The sequence below is a fragment of the Numida meleagris genome, chromosome 25, assembly GCF_002078875.1.
Source record: "Numida meleagris isolate 19003 breed g44 Domestic line chromosome 25, NumMel1.0, whole genome shotgun sequence".
NCBI classification, from domain to species: Eukaryota; Metazoa; Chordata; class Aves; order Galliformes; family Numididae; genus Numida; species Numida meleagris.
In genome coordinates, this window is record NC_034433.1 from 2422087 (window position 1) to 2439424 (window position 17338).

The 17338-nt window shown below is 52.7% G+C and overlaps 2 protein-coding genes across 3 annotated transcripts in view; both read right to left on the reverse strand.

The window, feature by feature from the left end:
• Positions 1-9388, reverse strand: part of SLC41A1 (solute carrier family 41 member 1) — an 18527-nt gene extending 9139 nt beyond the window's left edge. Inside the window, exons 1-3 of one of the 2 annotated variants that reach the window (XM_021377398.1) lie at positions 9230-9388; positions 7652-8860; positions 2275-2382 (exon numbers count right to left, since the gene is read on the reverse strand). In XM_021377398.1, coding sequence (XP_021233073.1) covers positions 2275-2382; positions 7652-8029 — 486 coding nt within the window. In that variant the 5' untranslated portion in view covers positions 8030-8860; positions 9230-9388. The remainder of the gene's footprint in view (positions 1-2274; positions 2383-7651; positions 8861-9229) is intronic. The other variant, XM_021377399.1, reaches the window with a different exon arrangement.
• PM20D1 (peptidase M20 domain containing 1) overlaps positions 13945-17338 on the reverse strand; it is an 18630-nt gene continuing 15236 nt past the window's right edge. Inside the window, exon 13 of the mRNA XM_021377396.1 lies at positions 13945-16866. Coding sequence (XP_021233071.1) covers positions 16737-16866 — 130 coding nt within the window. The 3' untranslated portion in view covers positions 13945-16736. The remainder of the gene's footprint in view (positions 16867-17338) is intronic.

Consider the following 17338-nt stretch of genomic DNA (forward strand, 5'->3'; position numbering starts at 1 on the left):
CCACCAGCACTGAGATGTGCCCACCAGCACTGAGATGTGCCCATCTCCAGGGTGAATTCTTCTAATCAGTTTAGTGAAGGGGAAGAAGGAATGGGAGAAAACAAAAACTTGACTGTAGAGCTGCACTAAGCACATCCAGCGCAGGAATTCGAGCTCCATACGAAGCCTGACCTTAACATTCCTGCCACATGGCAATTAGGTTGGGATTAACATAACCCAGCCGTAGTCACTGGCAACAGGATTTTAATCCTTTAACTTAATGGGAGAGTTTTGCTTCTTAATTGTGAAAGGGGCTTCTGAGGTGACTTAATGCAGCGCTAATTAGAAACCCACAATCTGAGAAATCCTTCCAGGCTGCTTTCCTGCGGAGCGAGCACGAGAAGTGCATCGTGAAGCACTGGTCAGAGGAGAGCCCACAACTCATGGGAAAAAAGGAGAACTATAGAGACTGTGAAATCCCATCACACAACGATACAAGGGAGTGGTGTGCAAGGCTAGGAGATCCATACGGAGGCAGCACAGCCTTCGTTCCTGCTGGGGTGAAGGAAAGCAGGGGACAAAGGCAGGACAGGCGTGCAAGCCAGTGCTCTCTGTGCCAGCTTCCTGCTGACCCTGCTGCAGCCACCAGAGCAGATGGGGGAAAGTTCTGCGTTCCTGCGACTTTACCTGCAGTCAGGACAGTCTCATTTCCCCACCAAGCTGCCCCAGTGTTGCTCCGGGCCAGCTCCATAAGGGAAGGGGATGGAGAAAAACCAAGGCTGTGGAAGAACTGTGCAGGCTTCGTCCCAGGAGAGCCAAGCACTCACCCTGATCAGTCCATGCTCAAAGTGTGCTCTGAAAGCTGGCCAAGGCCAAGCCAAGGCCAAGAGGGAGAACGGCCTGTGTTCGGGTCAGCGAGGATTCTGACATGATCTGAACAATAGGGAATGAATAAAACAAAGGGATTTGTTTCCCAGAATGAAGGAACAAACAAAGCTCAGCCTGCCACAAGCTGCAGTGCTCAGCCTGACCCTGCAAGCCCCAGTGCAGGAGCACAGCAGCTTTGTCCTCCCCAGAAGCACCTGGAGAGAGGAGGTCAGCGCTGAGGGAAGCTGTTCCCGGTGGAGGTGGCCCCCAGCAGTGCTGGGACCAAGCCAAGGGCAAGTCATGCCCATGTGCCACTGATTGAATGGGTTAGAAGCTACTGGGGAGCAAAGACTCACAGCTGGCATCAGCCCACTGCTTAAGATGGAAGAAAGAGGAGCCAGAAGAGCAAATACGCAGAGAGCTTTTCAACACTTCTCTACGCTTTCTCCTGCAGCAACCAGAAAGAGGAAAGGGAACACGCCAAGCAGCAGTTCTGCTAGCTGTGCTTGCTGCTGCCATCCAGACAGTTCTGCATCTGCAATGCCAAGGCTGAGCCCAGGCTCCTGTTGCGGGGGCTCTCTTCCAGCACTACCCAGCACAGACACAGCAGAGGTAAACACGTGGCAGCAGGTAGCTAACACCTTGCAGATGTAAGATTCAAAGCTACACGCTCACCACGGGGCTCACAGAAACATCAGGCTGTCACTTGCTGTCACGTTCAAGTAGATGCTTTACAGATGAAGGAGGATTATTGTCCCTGTTAAAAGAAGATGCCTCTCTCCAGTGCTGCCCAGCTACAGAGAGATTGCTGTGTTACAGAAACATTTAAACACAAAGCAATTCATTTACAGCTGGACTAAGACAGTATTCTGAGGAGCTAACAGAGCCTGTCTCCATTTCTCATAGGGAGCTCACTGTTACGTGGGAATCAGACTGAGTTCTAGCAAGAGAAATGCCCTGCCATGCCTCTCCATCAACTTGAAGAGGCTGTCAGTTCCCCTGACAACTCCCTGCAAGCTCTCCTCCATCTTAGCCTTTGCTGTACAACTCTTTGCAGGCTCTCACCTCCCGGCCCTGCTGAACCTGGCTTGTTTCGGCCTGCTCTGTGTGCTCTGGTTGCATGCCTGCACCCAGCTTCCTTGTGAATGAAACCAGATCCAAGCACTTCAGGTATTAAACTGCCAAAGCCCTTCTGTGCACCGTGCCTCCAGGCTCGTGAGCAGTCCTGACAAGGAAGTGAACTGTCAGCAAAGCTTAAGGACTACGGAACCTTTAAATCTGATCAGACAAATGGGATGGAAACACCTGGCTAGAAAGCTCAGCTCCAGCCTCTGCTTTGGGTGGTGACTGCATTCACACTCCCGTGCACACCCCTTCCTCCCCGCAAAGAACAGAGGTCCTGCTCCTCGGCGTGCCCTGGATACTCACAGCTGTGGACAGGCGAGATGCCAGCGTCATCTCCAGGTTCCCCTTCAGACCCAGTAGTGCAGGCACCAAGATGAAGACCTCGGTCACATATTTGAAGACATCCCAGTGCTGCAAGATTGAAACAAAAAAAAGAAGTCCAGAAATAGCAATCACAGCTGGTAGAAACCTCAGCTTTGGATTGAGAACCTCCTCCATCGCCTTTGCACTCTGGCTCTGCCTGCGTGTGGCCCTGAGCAGATGACTCAGTTTCACTTCCAGTTCTGGTGCCACACTTTCCAGCAATTTTACTGCTCCTGACGTTTGCGTCGCAGTGACCGCACGGTTCCTGCTGAGCTTGCAAACAGGATCCCAGCCCGCAACTCCCCGCTCAAAATCCCCTCAAGCTTCGCTACTGACAAAACACTGACGCACGTGGAGGCCAAAAACAGGGAGAGAGGAAGCAGCTTTGCCCAATGCACGCCGTTTTTGGCAGAATCAAGCACTGAAGTCTGGTGAGTCTTAGCCTAGAGGCATTCCCCATACACGCTTCTTACAAACACCCCAGAGCACAGCACTGCTGCTCCCTGATGCTGCCAACCCCAGGCAGCCGCTCACTGCTGTCTCTGCTCCCACTTCCACTGCAGAGGGGTTGGAGCCACATGGGCTTTAAGATCTCTTCCAGTCTAAGCTGTTGTGATTCTATGATGCTCTCCCTGAGGTGCTTGCCCTCCCTCTGCCTGGCACATCCATCACCAGCCTGCAGGTATTTGCAGCCCTCCGTGGCTCTAGGGCCAAGTCAGGTCCCCTGGACAAGAGACAGAACAGACAGCCATGTTCTTTTAGGAAAAAAACAACCTGTAACTGTAGGGTATGCAGCCTCATAGGAGAGCAGCTGGCTTCCCAGAAAACATGAAACCATCCCGAAAAAACTCACAACCACATCCAAAAAAGAAAAAAAAAAAACAAAACCACCACGCAGGCTGCGCAAACCTCACTGCTCGATCCCGTATTCTCATGAGTGTTTTGCAAGAAGGCTGCGTCCAAAATAACTCCCGCTTCCCACACTGCCTAACTGGCATCCTCCTCACAGGAAGCTGCTGGAATGGTGTGTTCAGAAGTTGCCGAGCACGTTGGCAGCTGCAGTTTCCTTTCTGCTCCATTACCTGCGCTGGGTTCCATCTCCCCAGCTCCCTCCTTGGCAGCGCTGCTCAGGCTGAGTAGCCTGAAAGGATGCGTAATTCCTTCTAGGACGAGGAACACCATCAGCCAACACCTTACAGCAAATAAAGCTCACTACCTGCATGACTCATGCCTTCCTGTTGGGAAGGACTTCAGTTATTTTTGTTTACTTTTCCATCCTTTGTGATGCTTGCCTCCGGTATCGGGACACTAAGAGCCAACAAGCTCCAGCTTCCTGCCAGGTCCTTTGCAATACCACGCTCAAGCTGCAAGCACTGGAAGAACAGTCAGAGAGAATCGTGATCACAGGAGGATGCTAAGCACTTGAGAAGGGTAAACTGGGACCATTTCTCCTTAAAGAGGAAACTGTCACTGAGGAAGCAGTCCCCTTAGCACACCTGAGAGCTCAGTGAGATGAGGAACAGTGCTCCCACCCCTTGGAGCAGGGATGGAAGCTGCTCAGCTGTTCCAGGCACACCCAGGAGCCCCCCACAGCCCGAGGACAGCAGCTTCCAGGCACTCACCTCTTCCTGAAGCGGGTTCTCTCCCAGCTGCTGCTATGGGCAGTGCCCAAGGAAAGCCTGCAGCCTCTGAACTGCTCGCACACAGCGAGCCTGAGCCCCAAAGACCTCCTGCCCCCAGCCAGAGGTGCCCTAAAATCCACATCTCTGCACAGCCATCCCAGCCAGCAGTGCAGAGGGATGCTTCCTTGCAGCACCCACCGCTGAGCAGGGGAGGGAGAATCAGTCTGAAAGATTTCCTTTGGCACAGCAGCACGCCAGGCTGCGCTTCCTTTAAGGTCACACCTAGGAGCAGCGAGCTCTGCTCTCCTCGGACTATTTTTAGGCAGGCCTGGCATTCATTACAATTATATTGCTACTTGCTGTAACTGGCAAATCCTTCACTATGACTTCCCTGTGCAGTACCTGGAATTCAATCAGCGAGCACCATTCTGCCACTTCCCAGCAAGATGAGCTGGGTGTCACCAGAATCACTTCACGAAAGGAACGCTGTCGTTAGTCTGACCACGGGCTGGAAGCACTGTGCTACAGCTTCCTGGCTCCTCCTTCCTCCAGGGAGACCACAGAGGCAGGGTAGGGTCAGGCAATAGCCAGCACAGGGCCACAGCCCTCTGCACCTCGTCCCAGCGCCGGCCGTGCATGCTAACCTTTACAGGAGGCCGCACTGCAAACCAGTGCCAGGAGCTGCTGTAACTGAGAAAGACAGGGGTGTTCCTGGGGAAAGGAAAAAAAGCCATCTTCAGGGGGGGAAAACAAGGAGATTTCTGCAGACATCAGCAGCTCGCTCGCTGCAAAGAGCAGGACCTGTGGGCTCCTGCCAACTTGCTTAATATAAGACGTTATACAACACTGGTCTACGGGCACTTATTATGTCTCAAAGGCCTCCTGGCTCCTGCAGAGCACAGCTTTACAGGAGAGCCACTTGACATGCCCCATAAGGGGAGCAGACAGCACAGCCCACGTGGGTTACCTTACTTCACCCCCATCTGCCCAGCAGAGGCGCTGGGCTCCAGCATCAAGCCCAGGTGGTGCCTTGCTGTTCTTCCAGGCTTGCTGCTTTTCCGAAGCTTTGCACCTGCAGGCATCAGATACTTCCAGGACAACAGCTGCTTTTTGGCCTCCGCTGCCTTCAGTCGCTGTGCGTGGGGTTAAGGCACGCAGCAGCAACGTGGGTCGGAGCAGGACGGTGACTCAGGACAGCTCAGAGGGAAGGAAGCGCTGCGGAGGCAGCAGGTCTGAGCCATCACTGCCTCAGCAGGGCTGCTCCTGTCTCTGTCCTCCCAGCACCACAAAGAGACAAACAGCCTCGCCAGGAGAGCTCGAACCCCACGCTCCTTGGGGAGGAGGAGAGCACCGGGCACGGCAGATGCACAAGGAGCCCTGCAAGACTCTTCCAGGACCACCCTCTCGACCACAGTGCTCAGCGGGGTGAGGCCTGAAATGCTGCACAACAGCACAGCAATGAGAAGTGGGCCCAGACCTGGGTGAAGGTGCAAGGCTCAGCATTCCTCACTGCTCCCAGGAGAGATGCTTAACACCAGAGGCGGCCAAATGGGAAACGAGCAGTCTCCCTCCTCCATACTCCAGCCCATCCATCCCATCCAAAGCATCTGCAGGGAACAGGCAAGTCTGGAAAACAACAACTGAGGCTCTGCAGGGAGAGGGGACTGCGCCAGCAGCGCCCTGCTGTATACAGAGGCAGGTGGCACACGTGTAGGTCTCCAACCCCAAAGGGAGCACAAACAAATTAATAGGGACACATTAATGGGACAGCGTGGCCAAAGGCCAGGGCTGCTTGTTTTCACGCCGGGGAGACCAATTACAGCTGGCTGATTACTCCATTCGTCTCAAGTGGAGGAAATTGAGTATATGGAGCCCTCCATCCATCACAAACCACAGCTACGTCCAAAGCAATGGGACTCCTGCCCGCCCCTAGCTGCTCGCTGCCTCCTTCCCCCAGGGCTCTGAGCCTCTGGGAAGCCAGTTCTGAAGATCAGCTCCCCAAACTCTGCGGGCAGGCAAGCAGAGACCACACGCTTCCCTTCCCCCGTTTCCACCCTGTGGCACTTAGATGCCTCATTTAATCCCAAGGCTAAATGGAGTTAAAGGAGTTGGCAGGATACGCTGCGTAGCTACACGCTGAGCTGCTGTGGAACAGAGGAATTACGAAGCTTTGTTTCTGATGGCCGTAAATAAAGGGCAGGAGAGCACAGCAGTGTGCCACAGCATCCCAGCCAGGCCCTCTCCTCCCCGCTCAGGAGGGGCTGTTCCTCCTCCAGGAAGGACTTGGGGCTGTGTTCAAAGCCCTGGTCCGGGAAATTGCCAGAAGAGCCCAACACGAGCTTACAGGGACTTTGCAAACAGCAACATGCTTGAAATTTCTCTCTTCTCAAGAAATCTCTTCTAGCGAATCTCTCCCGGCTTAATTTAGCACAGCCAGCCCTTCCTGTTCTGAAGCACAACTCATACCTCACAGATCTCACAGCAGGTTGCATCAGGAGAAACCCTAAGGATGACCAGCGTGCTAAGGCATGCAGGAAGCAGCCACTGGGGCAACACAGCAAAAGAAATGCCTGCCTGACAACCTGCACATATGGCAAAGAGCCTGCCTCTCACATCAGAGCCGCTGGCACGCAGCTCAGGTGCAGCCACACGTCACTGCCATCAGCACACTCACGAGTGACTGACATCAGTCTTCCCAGGTCAACATTGTGAGGGCTTGTTTACATTATTTGGGTAAACGAGAGAGCATCAAACTGAGAGTTTTTGGCCGACCGCAGCTCCGGCGCGGCTGCCTGCTGCATGCAAATGCTCTCATAAAGCTGCACAGGTGATGAAGCCTTGAGCCTCACTCACTGCTTCGCACCGGGCATCAGGACAAGGAACTCTGCACAGGGGAAGGGGGTGAGCAGCTGATCAGCTGCCAGCAACACCTGCTTGGGTTTCCACGCTACAGAGACACGGCATGGTAAGTCATCACATTGCCCACGTACAACTTAGGCGAGCTGTGTACTTCCCACAGTGCCACCAACCTCGAAACACCCAAGGAGATGTCTGTAACACAGCGGTTTTCATCCCGAGCCATCAGCCAGCTCTCTGGCTGGTCTTTCCTACGAATCAGCTCCACACAGCACTCAGTAGGAATCCCCCTGTTAGCCCAGTTGCTCTTGGGTCGCTTCAAGCACACGAGCAAGCAGAGCGGGGCCACTTGGCCTGAGCAAGCCACCACGCACGTGTCCTGCACCCACAGCAGCAGGGGGATGGTTAACCCAGCTGGCACCAGCCCAGCGTGCTGAAACAGCACAGCAAACATCGCGGGCAGTAACGGGAAACGGGACCCGCGGAACAGGGCTGGGAAAACTGTCATCATCGGGGGATGATTACCACATTCTTCCCAGCAGGAATGTGCCTCAGTTCCCAGACAGGTCCTTTGGCTGCACATTTGGTAGCCGTGACCTCATCCTCAAGGCTGGAGCAGGGCAGCAGCAGTGCGAGGGTGACCAAAGTGCTCGTCCCCTTGCTCCAGGCACCACTGAGGTCTGTCCCTACCCCAGCTACCAAAACAAGGAACACAACCCTTCCCCTCATAGCTGCTATGTGCCAAACTAGCCTTGCAATTCGAATACCCCCTAGCTTAGGATCAAGCCTACATAGATGGGATTGAGAGCCCAGCCCCACAGCAGGGAGGTCAGTCCTACCTGCACGATGTCCAGCACCATTCCAGCAGCAACTGTCCCAAAGCCTGCCAGGAGGAAGGGAAAGAGGACTTGCAGCCCGATGGAAAAGGAGGTCTCCTTGAGCGGTGAGGCTGGCTCAGGGCCTCTGTCTGTGCTGGTGTCATCGCTTTCATTGCTCTGGCTGCCGTTTTCCAGCAGGGCGTCTTCTTCTCGCACACCTTTAGCATTGGCACGGGACTCCAGCACCACCACTTCCACCCCGACGCCGTCAGGTCCCAGGAAATTGGAGGGCTCCACCAGCTGCCCCCGGTCTGGACCGGCAAGGCAGTCCATGGGCACGGCGGGCAGCACAGCCCCATTGGCCTGGTGGGTCTCCTTCTGCTCTGCCTTGGAAGACATGCTGCAGAGAGGCTACCCTGAACCTCAGCTCGGTGGGCCTACAGCCAGCAGCTGTTCCAGAAGAGATCTTCTGCCAGGAGCTTACACCAATGGCCTTTCCAGCATCTAGAGGCCACCTCTCCAACCCCTGCTCTCCTGCCTTCGAGTGCAGAGACTGCTCCCGCAGCAGAGATCCCCATCAAGCAAAGTCCAGGAACGGGGGACACCAACAGCTGAGCTAGCAGAGAACGCAGCGGGAACTGGGAGCTACAGCAAATTGTTCCTAGCTCTCCTCCCCTCCAGCACTGGGAGGCACACAGGTTCCAAGCTTCTCCTCTACGATGCGTGAGGCTTCAGCGCATCTTTCTCCGGGTCTTCTTCCAGCAGCACAACCGCGGCGATGGAGCACGCGAGGCAGAGAGAAAAACCGACGAAGCAAAGATCCCTGAATAAAACAGAAGCCTGAAGGAAGCAGAGAGGAGAGGTGAGGCGGATTGGCTTTCAGGGCTGACACAGTCCAGCTCTTCTTACTCCCTGGGCTTTGTTACTGTTTCCAGTGGCACTTTTCCTCCGCAGAACTCCAGCCTGACAGCCCCCGCGGGCGTTTGCTCCGTTTCAGCCTGTTTCGTGCTCCCTGCCAAGCTGCCAGCACTCCCAGCGAGTTCCAAGTGTCACCGCCGTCCTCTTCCAGAAGAATTTCTCACCTTACAGCATGAGGCACCGAGAGTTCTTATTTAAAGTAACAGCAGCTCCCAGCGAAGGTTACTTACAGAGGCGAGCAGGCTGCAGGGAAGGAGCCGGCATTTGGCCAGCCTCAGACGTAACGCTCCTCTCCGAAAACCCGGCTTCCACCTGAAATACACCGGGGGAAAGACGGGGATTCTATGGGCTCTCGCGGCACAACGCCTCATTCATCCCGCAGCATCCTCCTTCAACGCGACACGTCAACAGCCGCCGCGCCGCTCTCGCCACCTCTCCCGGCTCCGGTGCGGTGCCAGAGGGCCGGGGACTCTCACGCGGAGCCCCCGAGCGCCCAGCCGGGATGCCGAGATGCCGCAGTCCCGCAGCGCTCACAGCCGCTTGCGGAGCGCGGAGCACGCAGCCCCCGCTCCTGCTCCTCCCTCTCCCCGGCACCGCCCCGGCCACCCCCCATCCTCCAGCACAGGGTCCCTACACCTGCAGCTCGGGGGAACCCTCCCTCCCCTCCGCCCGCTGCCTCACCTCACCTCACCGCTCCGCTCCGCACCCGCGCCGCACACACGCACTCACGCACACCGCCGCTCGTGCTCGTGCCCATGCGCGGCGGGGAGGGGCGCGCTGCCCACGCACGGAGCGGAGGCTCCGCCCCCTCCCGCCAAGGGGGCGGGGCCTGGGTCACGTGGCGCCGAGCCCACCTGGAGCCCGCCGCGCGCCCCGACGCCAGCGCAGGGAGAAGGCGGCGTGAGGTCACGTGAGCGCGGGCGCAGAGCGGCGGCCCGGGGGCGGTTGGTAATTAGCGAGCGCTAGAGAGGTCACGTGAGTTAAGCGCGGCACCTTGTCGTTTGGGTCCGTGGCTCACAAGCACCGGACGCTGCTCAGGCCTCTGCCAGCCCAAAGGCGTCAGCGAAGAGTGTCTGCATCCTCACCGCGCCCACCTGCACCAAATCCACGCGTGAACAGCACCAGCTGCTCCCGCAGAGCTCGCTGCACCACAGGGCTCTGCCTTTCTGAATGAAGCTAGCTCTTCTGATTCATGTTTTCCTTTTCTTCCCCCCCCCCCCCCCCTTCTTGCACAAGTGGAACTTGTGACCAGCGGTTGTTTTCCCTTCCTGCCTTCCCTTTCCTCCCAGGAAACGTGCGACAGTGAGCGGTGACGTGATGCCCGGCTCCGTGCCCTGGGGACGGCTCAGGAGCTGACCCTGGCCCTGGGACACACACAGCTCGGGTCTGCGCCCTGAGGGGCTGCTCACTTCGTTCTTTAGAGCAAGGAAACCAAGGCAGCTGCAGCCAGTGGCAGCGGGGCACGCACTGCAGTCCAGGTCTCTCTAAAGACAGGGGCTGTGCTGCTTAACTCCTTGCTCATGTTAAGGGTTGAACACGGGGAGTTTCCTGAAACGTTTTGTGTTTTGGAAGCAAAGGCAGAGCAGCATATGGGTATCGACACATACAGAATGCGTCCGCCTATTTATCTATCTATCCACAAAGCAACACGAAGATAGCTCACAGAAAACCACTACGGTTTTCTAGCTCCCCCTGGCCCCCAAACCTTTGCAGTTGTCTCTTCTAAGGGAGCTGAACTGCTGGAGCAGATCATCAGCACGCTGCTTTCAGTGCATGGCCAGCAGCAAAGCGCGCTCGATTTTGTACCTATCTGCTGCTGCTCTGTCTACTTGAACCCACTATTCCAAAGGCCTAACGAGCATGAGTGGTATATCTGTGCTAATTTAATTCTCACAACCTCCTGACGTGACACTGGCGAAGAAACACAGAGGAAAACTCGAGGCATACAGAGGTGATGCCTTAACTGAAGCAGCAGCAGCAGCAGCTCCACGCTGCAGCAGGGGCTGCAGTCCCAAATCCTGCCTCCAGCCCCAGCCTCCACCTTCCTTTGTCCAAACAAACCTGGTCTGCGAGGCTCTGCCTTCATCTTTCCTTCCTGACCTGGAAAATCCATATCTCGCCAGCAGCAACCGCTCTTCCCCCACCCCCATAAAGACAACGTGCACCAAAATGTGACCTTGTTGATTAACAGCCCGGCCAGCTGCACGCTCAGGAAGTGGAAGCGTGAAGACAAAAGCTACATGAGACAAGCAAACAGAAATAGATAAAATCCCCACCAGCTACGCTGACGCGCAGAGATCAGAAAGGCAGAGGATGAAAGGGCAGGAAATGGCTTTCCAATTACAGGGTAGCAGGTACCAAAGGCAACAAATGCATGGAAAGGAAAGAATTTACCACTGTGCTACACTGGAACTCGGTGCCCACGTGTTTTACAGCACTCACGTGAGTACAGCTCTGCCACACTGTCACAGCACAGTCCGGCTCCGGACAAGCACAACAGGGCCCAGCAAAATAAAGGGATTTGATCAAAGTCAGTCAAAACAAAAAGCTATCACGTAATCTGACAGCGTGCTGGGAGGCCCAGACCCCCTGCTCCCTGTTGTAGCTCCGCTGCAGTCTGTCCCAGATCCAAACTCAGACTAAGTAGGTTATGGCTAAGGACTTACCCTGCAGACGTCAGTCCTGAGCAGAGCAGTTCAGGAAGGCAGGCGGCATCAGAAGCTGACCCCAATCTGGTCCCGATCTGGAAGAAGAAATGCAGCTCAGGGAATTTTGTTTGACTAGCCTGGAAACAAACAAAACCGTCGCCATCCTTTTTCTCAAGGCATGAGTGACCACATCTCCCAACTGCATTCAGGTGTCACCTGTGTCTGCTGCAACAAACACGGGTCACCCTCAGCCAGGAACATCCTGAGGGCTTCTGGCCACGGGAGAGCACCTGGCAGAGGGGAGCTGGAAGGCCCTGGCTTCCCGTGCTCCAGGGCAGTGGTTCCGGTGTCACAGCTGCTGACCCAGTGACAGCGCGGCCACCTGCCACGTGGGGACTGAGGACATGCCTCACATTGCTGCTTTGTCCCGGATATAAGCTGCAACTTCATTTATGTTCTGAAATGAAGCTGAAAAAGAAAGGACTAACAGCATGAGGCTGCTGGGATGGAGAAGTGAGAATCATCTCTTGACTCGCCAGTGTCTCCCATTCCATAAAGATCCTTTCACTTCTCAAAAGCCCAAGGAGACACTGGATTGATTCTGGTGTCTAAGTAGAACTAGTCAGTACTGCAGTAACAAGGTTTAAGGATCCAAGTGTACTTGGAAGGACAAAAGTACTCCAGGGTGCATTACTCTTCCTAAGCACTTACACAGCTGGCCAGGTAGGCTGAAATCAGTCCTGTACCAAAGTTAGAGTTAGATCAGTAGAGGAGCTAAAAAGTTTAAATGTGGTTTGGATATGTACCTAACAGATGTAGTGGTTGTAGTACAGCCAAAATCTGAAAAGAAACTCACAGGTTCCCTCTTGTGAGCTTTCTGGAGGAGCTCAAATCCCCTGCTGTGGCCTTTGGATCAGGAAGCCGCTGCTGCCTCTCTCTAATCACCTTTATCACACAGAAAACATGAAAATCAGCTGGTAGAGCTGTGCCAGAGAGCATGGAGAGAACCTCAGTGCTGACATGCAGTGAGCACAGCCCCTGAGCAGGGGATTACTGCCATGAGCTAGAAGGAGCTTTCTGATTACTCAGTGAAGTAACTGAAGTGCGGCCAGGCTCCTCCATGTGGCTGTGTCCGCAGTGCCCCATTAGGCACAGCGCACAACGCTCCAAGTGCTCGCAGGGCTCCAGTAAGCCACATAATTATGCTGGATTAAAATTATAAAAGAAAAGATACACGAAAAGCCGCCTGGGATACGCTTCATGACTTGCATGTTGCCCCTCGTACCCCACTGCCCAGGCACAGGCCGACACAGAGGTAAGTGCATTCACGCTTTGTCTCCCACCCGCTGCTCTAACCACCCTTCCATGCGGTCATTTTCCTTCCTGCTGAGAACTGAGTGCAGCTTCCTTTGGGGCCCCCCATCCCAGCTCTGAAATCAGCCAGCACGATCTGTGTGGTGTGGGGCAGGGCACTCCCTTCCCCCCCAAGCTGAGCTCTTGATCTCGGCCGCCCTGGCAGCTGTGGAAGCGGAAAGCGGAGCTGAGCCCCCCGCACGGCCACGCTGACTGCACGCTGCCTGCCTTCGCCGTGTTGGTTGGTTCAAGCCAATAAATCCCTGGGCGGTGCTGTTGAATGCCTCTAAACTTTGCTACGAGCACTGAGAGATGGTGGCACGCAGCTGGCAGTGCTGCAGAAGAGACCTCAGGGGTGAAGGCAGCATCGTTTCTTTAAGCGGTTACAGGGGGAGCTGAACCTGGGGGCTGAAGCGACAAACCCATGGCTGTAAATGTTTCTGAGTGCCAGCAAGCTCTGCAGGGGAGCTGCTACTGAGGATGGCAAGCAGTGGCAAGGGCCAATGCTGGGTTCATCCTCCAAGCTCCTCAGTGAACGACAGAATGGCTTAGGTTGGAAAGGACCTTAAAGACACCCATTTTCCCTCCCCCTGCTGCCCAGGGCCCATCCAGCCTGCCCTTGAGCACTTGCAGGGATGGGGCACCCACACTTCTCCAGGCAGCTGTGCCAGGGCCTCACTGCCCTCTGAGAGAAGAATTTTCCCCTCGCATCTTACTTAAATCCCTCCTGAACACCTTGCTCTGTGGCACTCACAAGACTAGGGCTTGGCAGTGGCACAGCCTGAGCTGTGTGCTTTCACAGCACCTGCTTGAGCAAATGGATTCACCAATGAAACGGCCATCAAAATGGCAAAGAGGAGCCAAGAACACGAACCAAACGTAAGGATGGAGGGAAACAACTCCGTAAACACCTTGTTCCTGCATTCTTCTCTGTGCCTGAACTCTCCATGGTCACTCAGGTCTCAAAATAAACCATGCCCTTTTAAATAGATGCTAGCAACACAGCTTTCTTTAGACAGTGCAGGTGTGGAGCGTGACCTTCTCACCATCCTCCTGCAGACACATATGACCCTCCATCAGCTGGGGTGCTAGCAAGCAGGCTGCTACAGTTGGACAACAGACCTGTTGCTTTGAGAAACCGCTGTCAGAAGAATGGCAGCTTTGTAGACTTGGCTATAAAGAAGGAAGTTACTATGGCTCTAACACAGGAACATGTGAACATGCTGGAATTTGACTAATGCGAACAGCTTTCACCACCCTGTTAGATATAACACCAAGTTACGTGTCTTCAGAGCAGAAAATCAGGCTCTTGCTTCTCTGATGAATCAGAGGAAATTGCCCTAAATGATCAGAGCACTGTGACTCATCACAAAAAAAAAGAGCCAGAGCTATCAATCTGTATTTGTGATGATGTACTTGATATTATCGAGTAATTACTTATGCTATACAAAGTTCCATATGATCTTAGCAGAAAAGGCCAAGGCATCATCCTTACATTATTATTACATGATGACAGTAAGATTCCAAATAGTACAGAAGATGAGAGACATTCCTGGAGAGCATATCATACGAACAGAAAAATGGGCTGGGAATTAAAAACTGTTCTGTCAGAGGAGGTGTGCAGATAGCAAGCACTGAGCAGTCCTTCAGAACTGGGCCAGAGAAGCATGGCATGGCTGCTAATCAGCTGAGAATAGCAAAGGCAAAGCTGCTGCACAGAAAAAAAAAGCAGAAATGACTGGAAAAAGTGGGAAATGTGCTTTCCACCATTGCATCCTGATGGATAAGGCCTTTGGTTCAGTGGCTTCAGGTTGCAATGAAGCTTTGCTGAACATTTGCTCACTGCAGAGGCACTGCATGATATTAGCACTGGCTGATGAGCAGCACTTAACGAGGTTCTGCAACGAATTGCATTAGCGAAACCTCATGGCACACATTTGCACATTACCTGCCAAAAACAACCGTGCTTTCCCAGAACTGTTTTGCTCTTCGCTTTTCCTTCAGCAGCAAAATGAATCTTCAAATGAATTGCTTTTAAAGGAACAGTCCTCACCAAAACACAAGGGATGAGTGCCCACGCTCTGGGCAGCCTGGTTTAGGGTTTGGTGACCCTGCACTCAGCAGGGGGGTTGAAACTCGATGATCTTTGAGGTCCTTTTCAACCCAGGCCATTCTGTGATTCTATGATGGTTTTTGATTGGGGCCAGGAAATTAGAAAAGTTTGAGGGATGCTTTTTGTCTTTAGGGCTCATCTGCTATGAGAACAGGCAACAAATCCCTCCTTCAACACAACAACACTATCTCCAGTGCACAACAGCACGGACTAAGTTAAGATTTTTGCAACATGCTCCTTACAACAGAATCAGAGCACGGTTAAGATTGGAAGGGACCTCGGGACCCCATCTAACCTTTTATGTTACTGCCCAGTCACACATAAACAGAGTTAGCTAATTTTTGTATAAAAAGAACACCAAGGAGGGTACAAAGACTAAAGCAGGCTGGAAAATATGTGGAATTGTTTTGATGGAAACTTTGTGGCCTGCTCCACTGTAGTATCAGGGGTGGAAATGATTTCACTGCAATTATAAAGGTACATTATAAAACTAAATCATAATCATGAGAAGAATCTGCATTCCTTGCTTTATTAGAAAAAAAAAATGTTGATTTGGTTTCAATTATTTCATAGCTTGACACAGTTTAGCCCATTGGCAATACTGATAAGATCAGACTGCAAAGAAACAGAAAATGGTGAGTGGAAGCGTTAGGAATCCCAGTTCCACCACTGTTTTTCAGGATCCATTTCTGGGTTTTTCCTGCAGATCCCAGCACAGTTTACAATAGGAATTGAGAGCAGAACAACCATCCCATTCCAGTGCATCACTCACACTCTGAAAGAGAGACACGCATCTCTGCAGCAGTGCAGCAGGAGGTTTGCCTCCTTCCTATAGCAGAGTCTGCATGCCAGTGCAACAAAGCAGCCTTCACACAGTCTTTCCTTTGGCTAACACCTAGTTCTGAATTCTTTAACAAATAACAATAACTCCAGTGAAAGAGGCTGTCAAGGGCAAAAGAATGCTTAACCCTTTAGTGCCAACAAAGATAGGCATGCTAGTGAGTCAAGGAGTGCAAGATGAAAGAAGAACAGCCAACATCAACGGCCTGTGCACATTAGGATTCCCAGAGAGCTGAGTCAACAGAAGCAGCAGGTGAAGTGAGAAGTGGTAGAGCAACCCATGAAGGTGGGGAGAAGGCTCTGCTGAACTGGAGGAAACAGGAGAGCTTCACCATCCTTCACAAAGAAGTTCTCTGGGGAACAAAAGAGGAACACTATAGAAATGGATTCAGTGAGAAAAGAAATGGGATGATCAGACAGTACTGGTTTAGTTTACCTGCTTAAAGCCACGTTTCCTTACTCTGACACTCAGCGTCATGACACATCTTGGGCCTTACCAGAGAGAAAGAGACAGAGTCACAGAAAAGAGAGGGAGAAAAGCTTCTAGCACCTCTGAGATCAGAGCAACATATGTTAAAGCAACATAGCTAAAACCCCAAAGCTCAGCATTTTAAGCTACAATCAGAAATCAGTCAGAAAACAGCAGTATCAGGTTCACCCTGGCACTACCTGAGAGTACCACTGCTGCTGGCTGAAAGGAGCACCTGGGAAAGAAGCCCACCCCATCCGCAGTGCAGCAGGCTCTCAGTGCAGCTTTACCCAATGACATCCATCCTACAGCCCATCATGTACTTCTCACATCAGCTTCTGACAGACAAATCATTTGTGAAGTCTAATTAACGGTAAGAGACAACTTTGTCAAAAGCACACATTGGAAGATTAGCCTCTTTTAACGATGCGTGAATGACTACAAATTACAGCTTCGATTTTTAAGTGACCTCCGATTTCAGAGGCTTAAAGATGGAAGAAAATGCTGAAAAAATTAACATCATCAGATTAATGGCTGCAGGGAAGCACAGAAATCCAGGTTCTTGTGTTCTATCCCCGTTCTTATCACTCAGCAGCAAACTGTACGTTTGCCTAGAGCAGCAGTGTTTCCATCTGTATGTAAACCACAGGATGTAAAACCAAACTCCAGACATTGCTCAACATGCAACACCCAACTGCTGCTTATGGCCCAGACCTCTGCCATCCCAGAGTCCACCTTAGTAGCTGGTCCTCTTGGCTTTTTGTCTCACAGCTCATGAGAGTTTGCGTGAGGCTCCGGAAGCTCGTCAACATCACAGTTCTTAATCAGCTGAAAGAGAAACTCGACCTGCTTCTCATAACTCTCAACCGAGATTCTCTCATTCAACCCATGGATCCTGGTAGAAAGAGAAGAATGTTTTTCATTCCAGCGTGCATTTGTGACCCACCTGCACATACCCAGCTGTTCATGAAGCAATCCTCAGCACAAAAATATAGCAATAGATACCAAGGAAAGCACTCTAACTGCTATGTCTGTTGCTCAATTTAACTGAAATAATTTACTGATTCTAAGGCTCACAGCACAACTAAACCCATGGTGGACACGGAAAAGAAAATTGGTCTCAGCTCACTTCTCATCCTCTTGACTGTTCATGTCACTGTCCCCCCACAGTTACCAAAGCACTCCTGTGACACTTGCACCTCAGTAAGATGACAAATTTATTACGCACTAAATAAAGAAACAATCCCTTGTATGTTGATGTTCTCGGTTATCGTTTTACCCCAGAAAATCTAACTTTCAACTTTAAGTTTGTCACGGTATTGTCTAAGGGTCTGCGTCCGTGACAAGGGGGGGGACAGGCCCAAAAA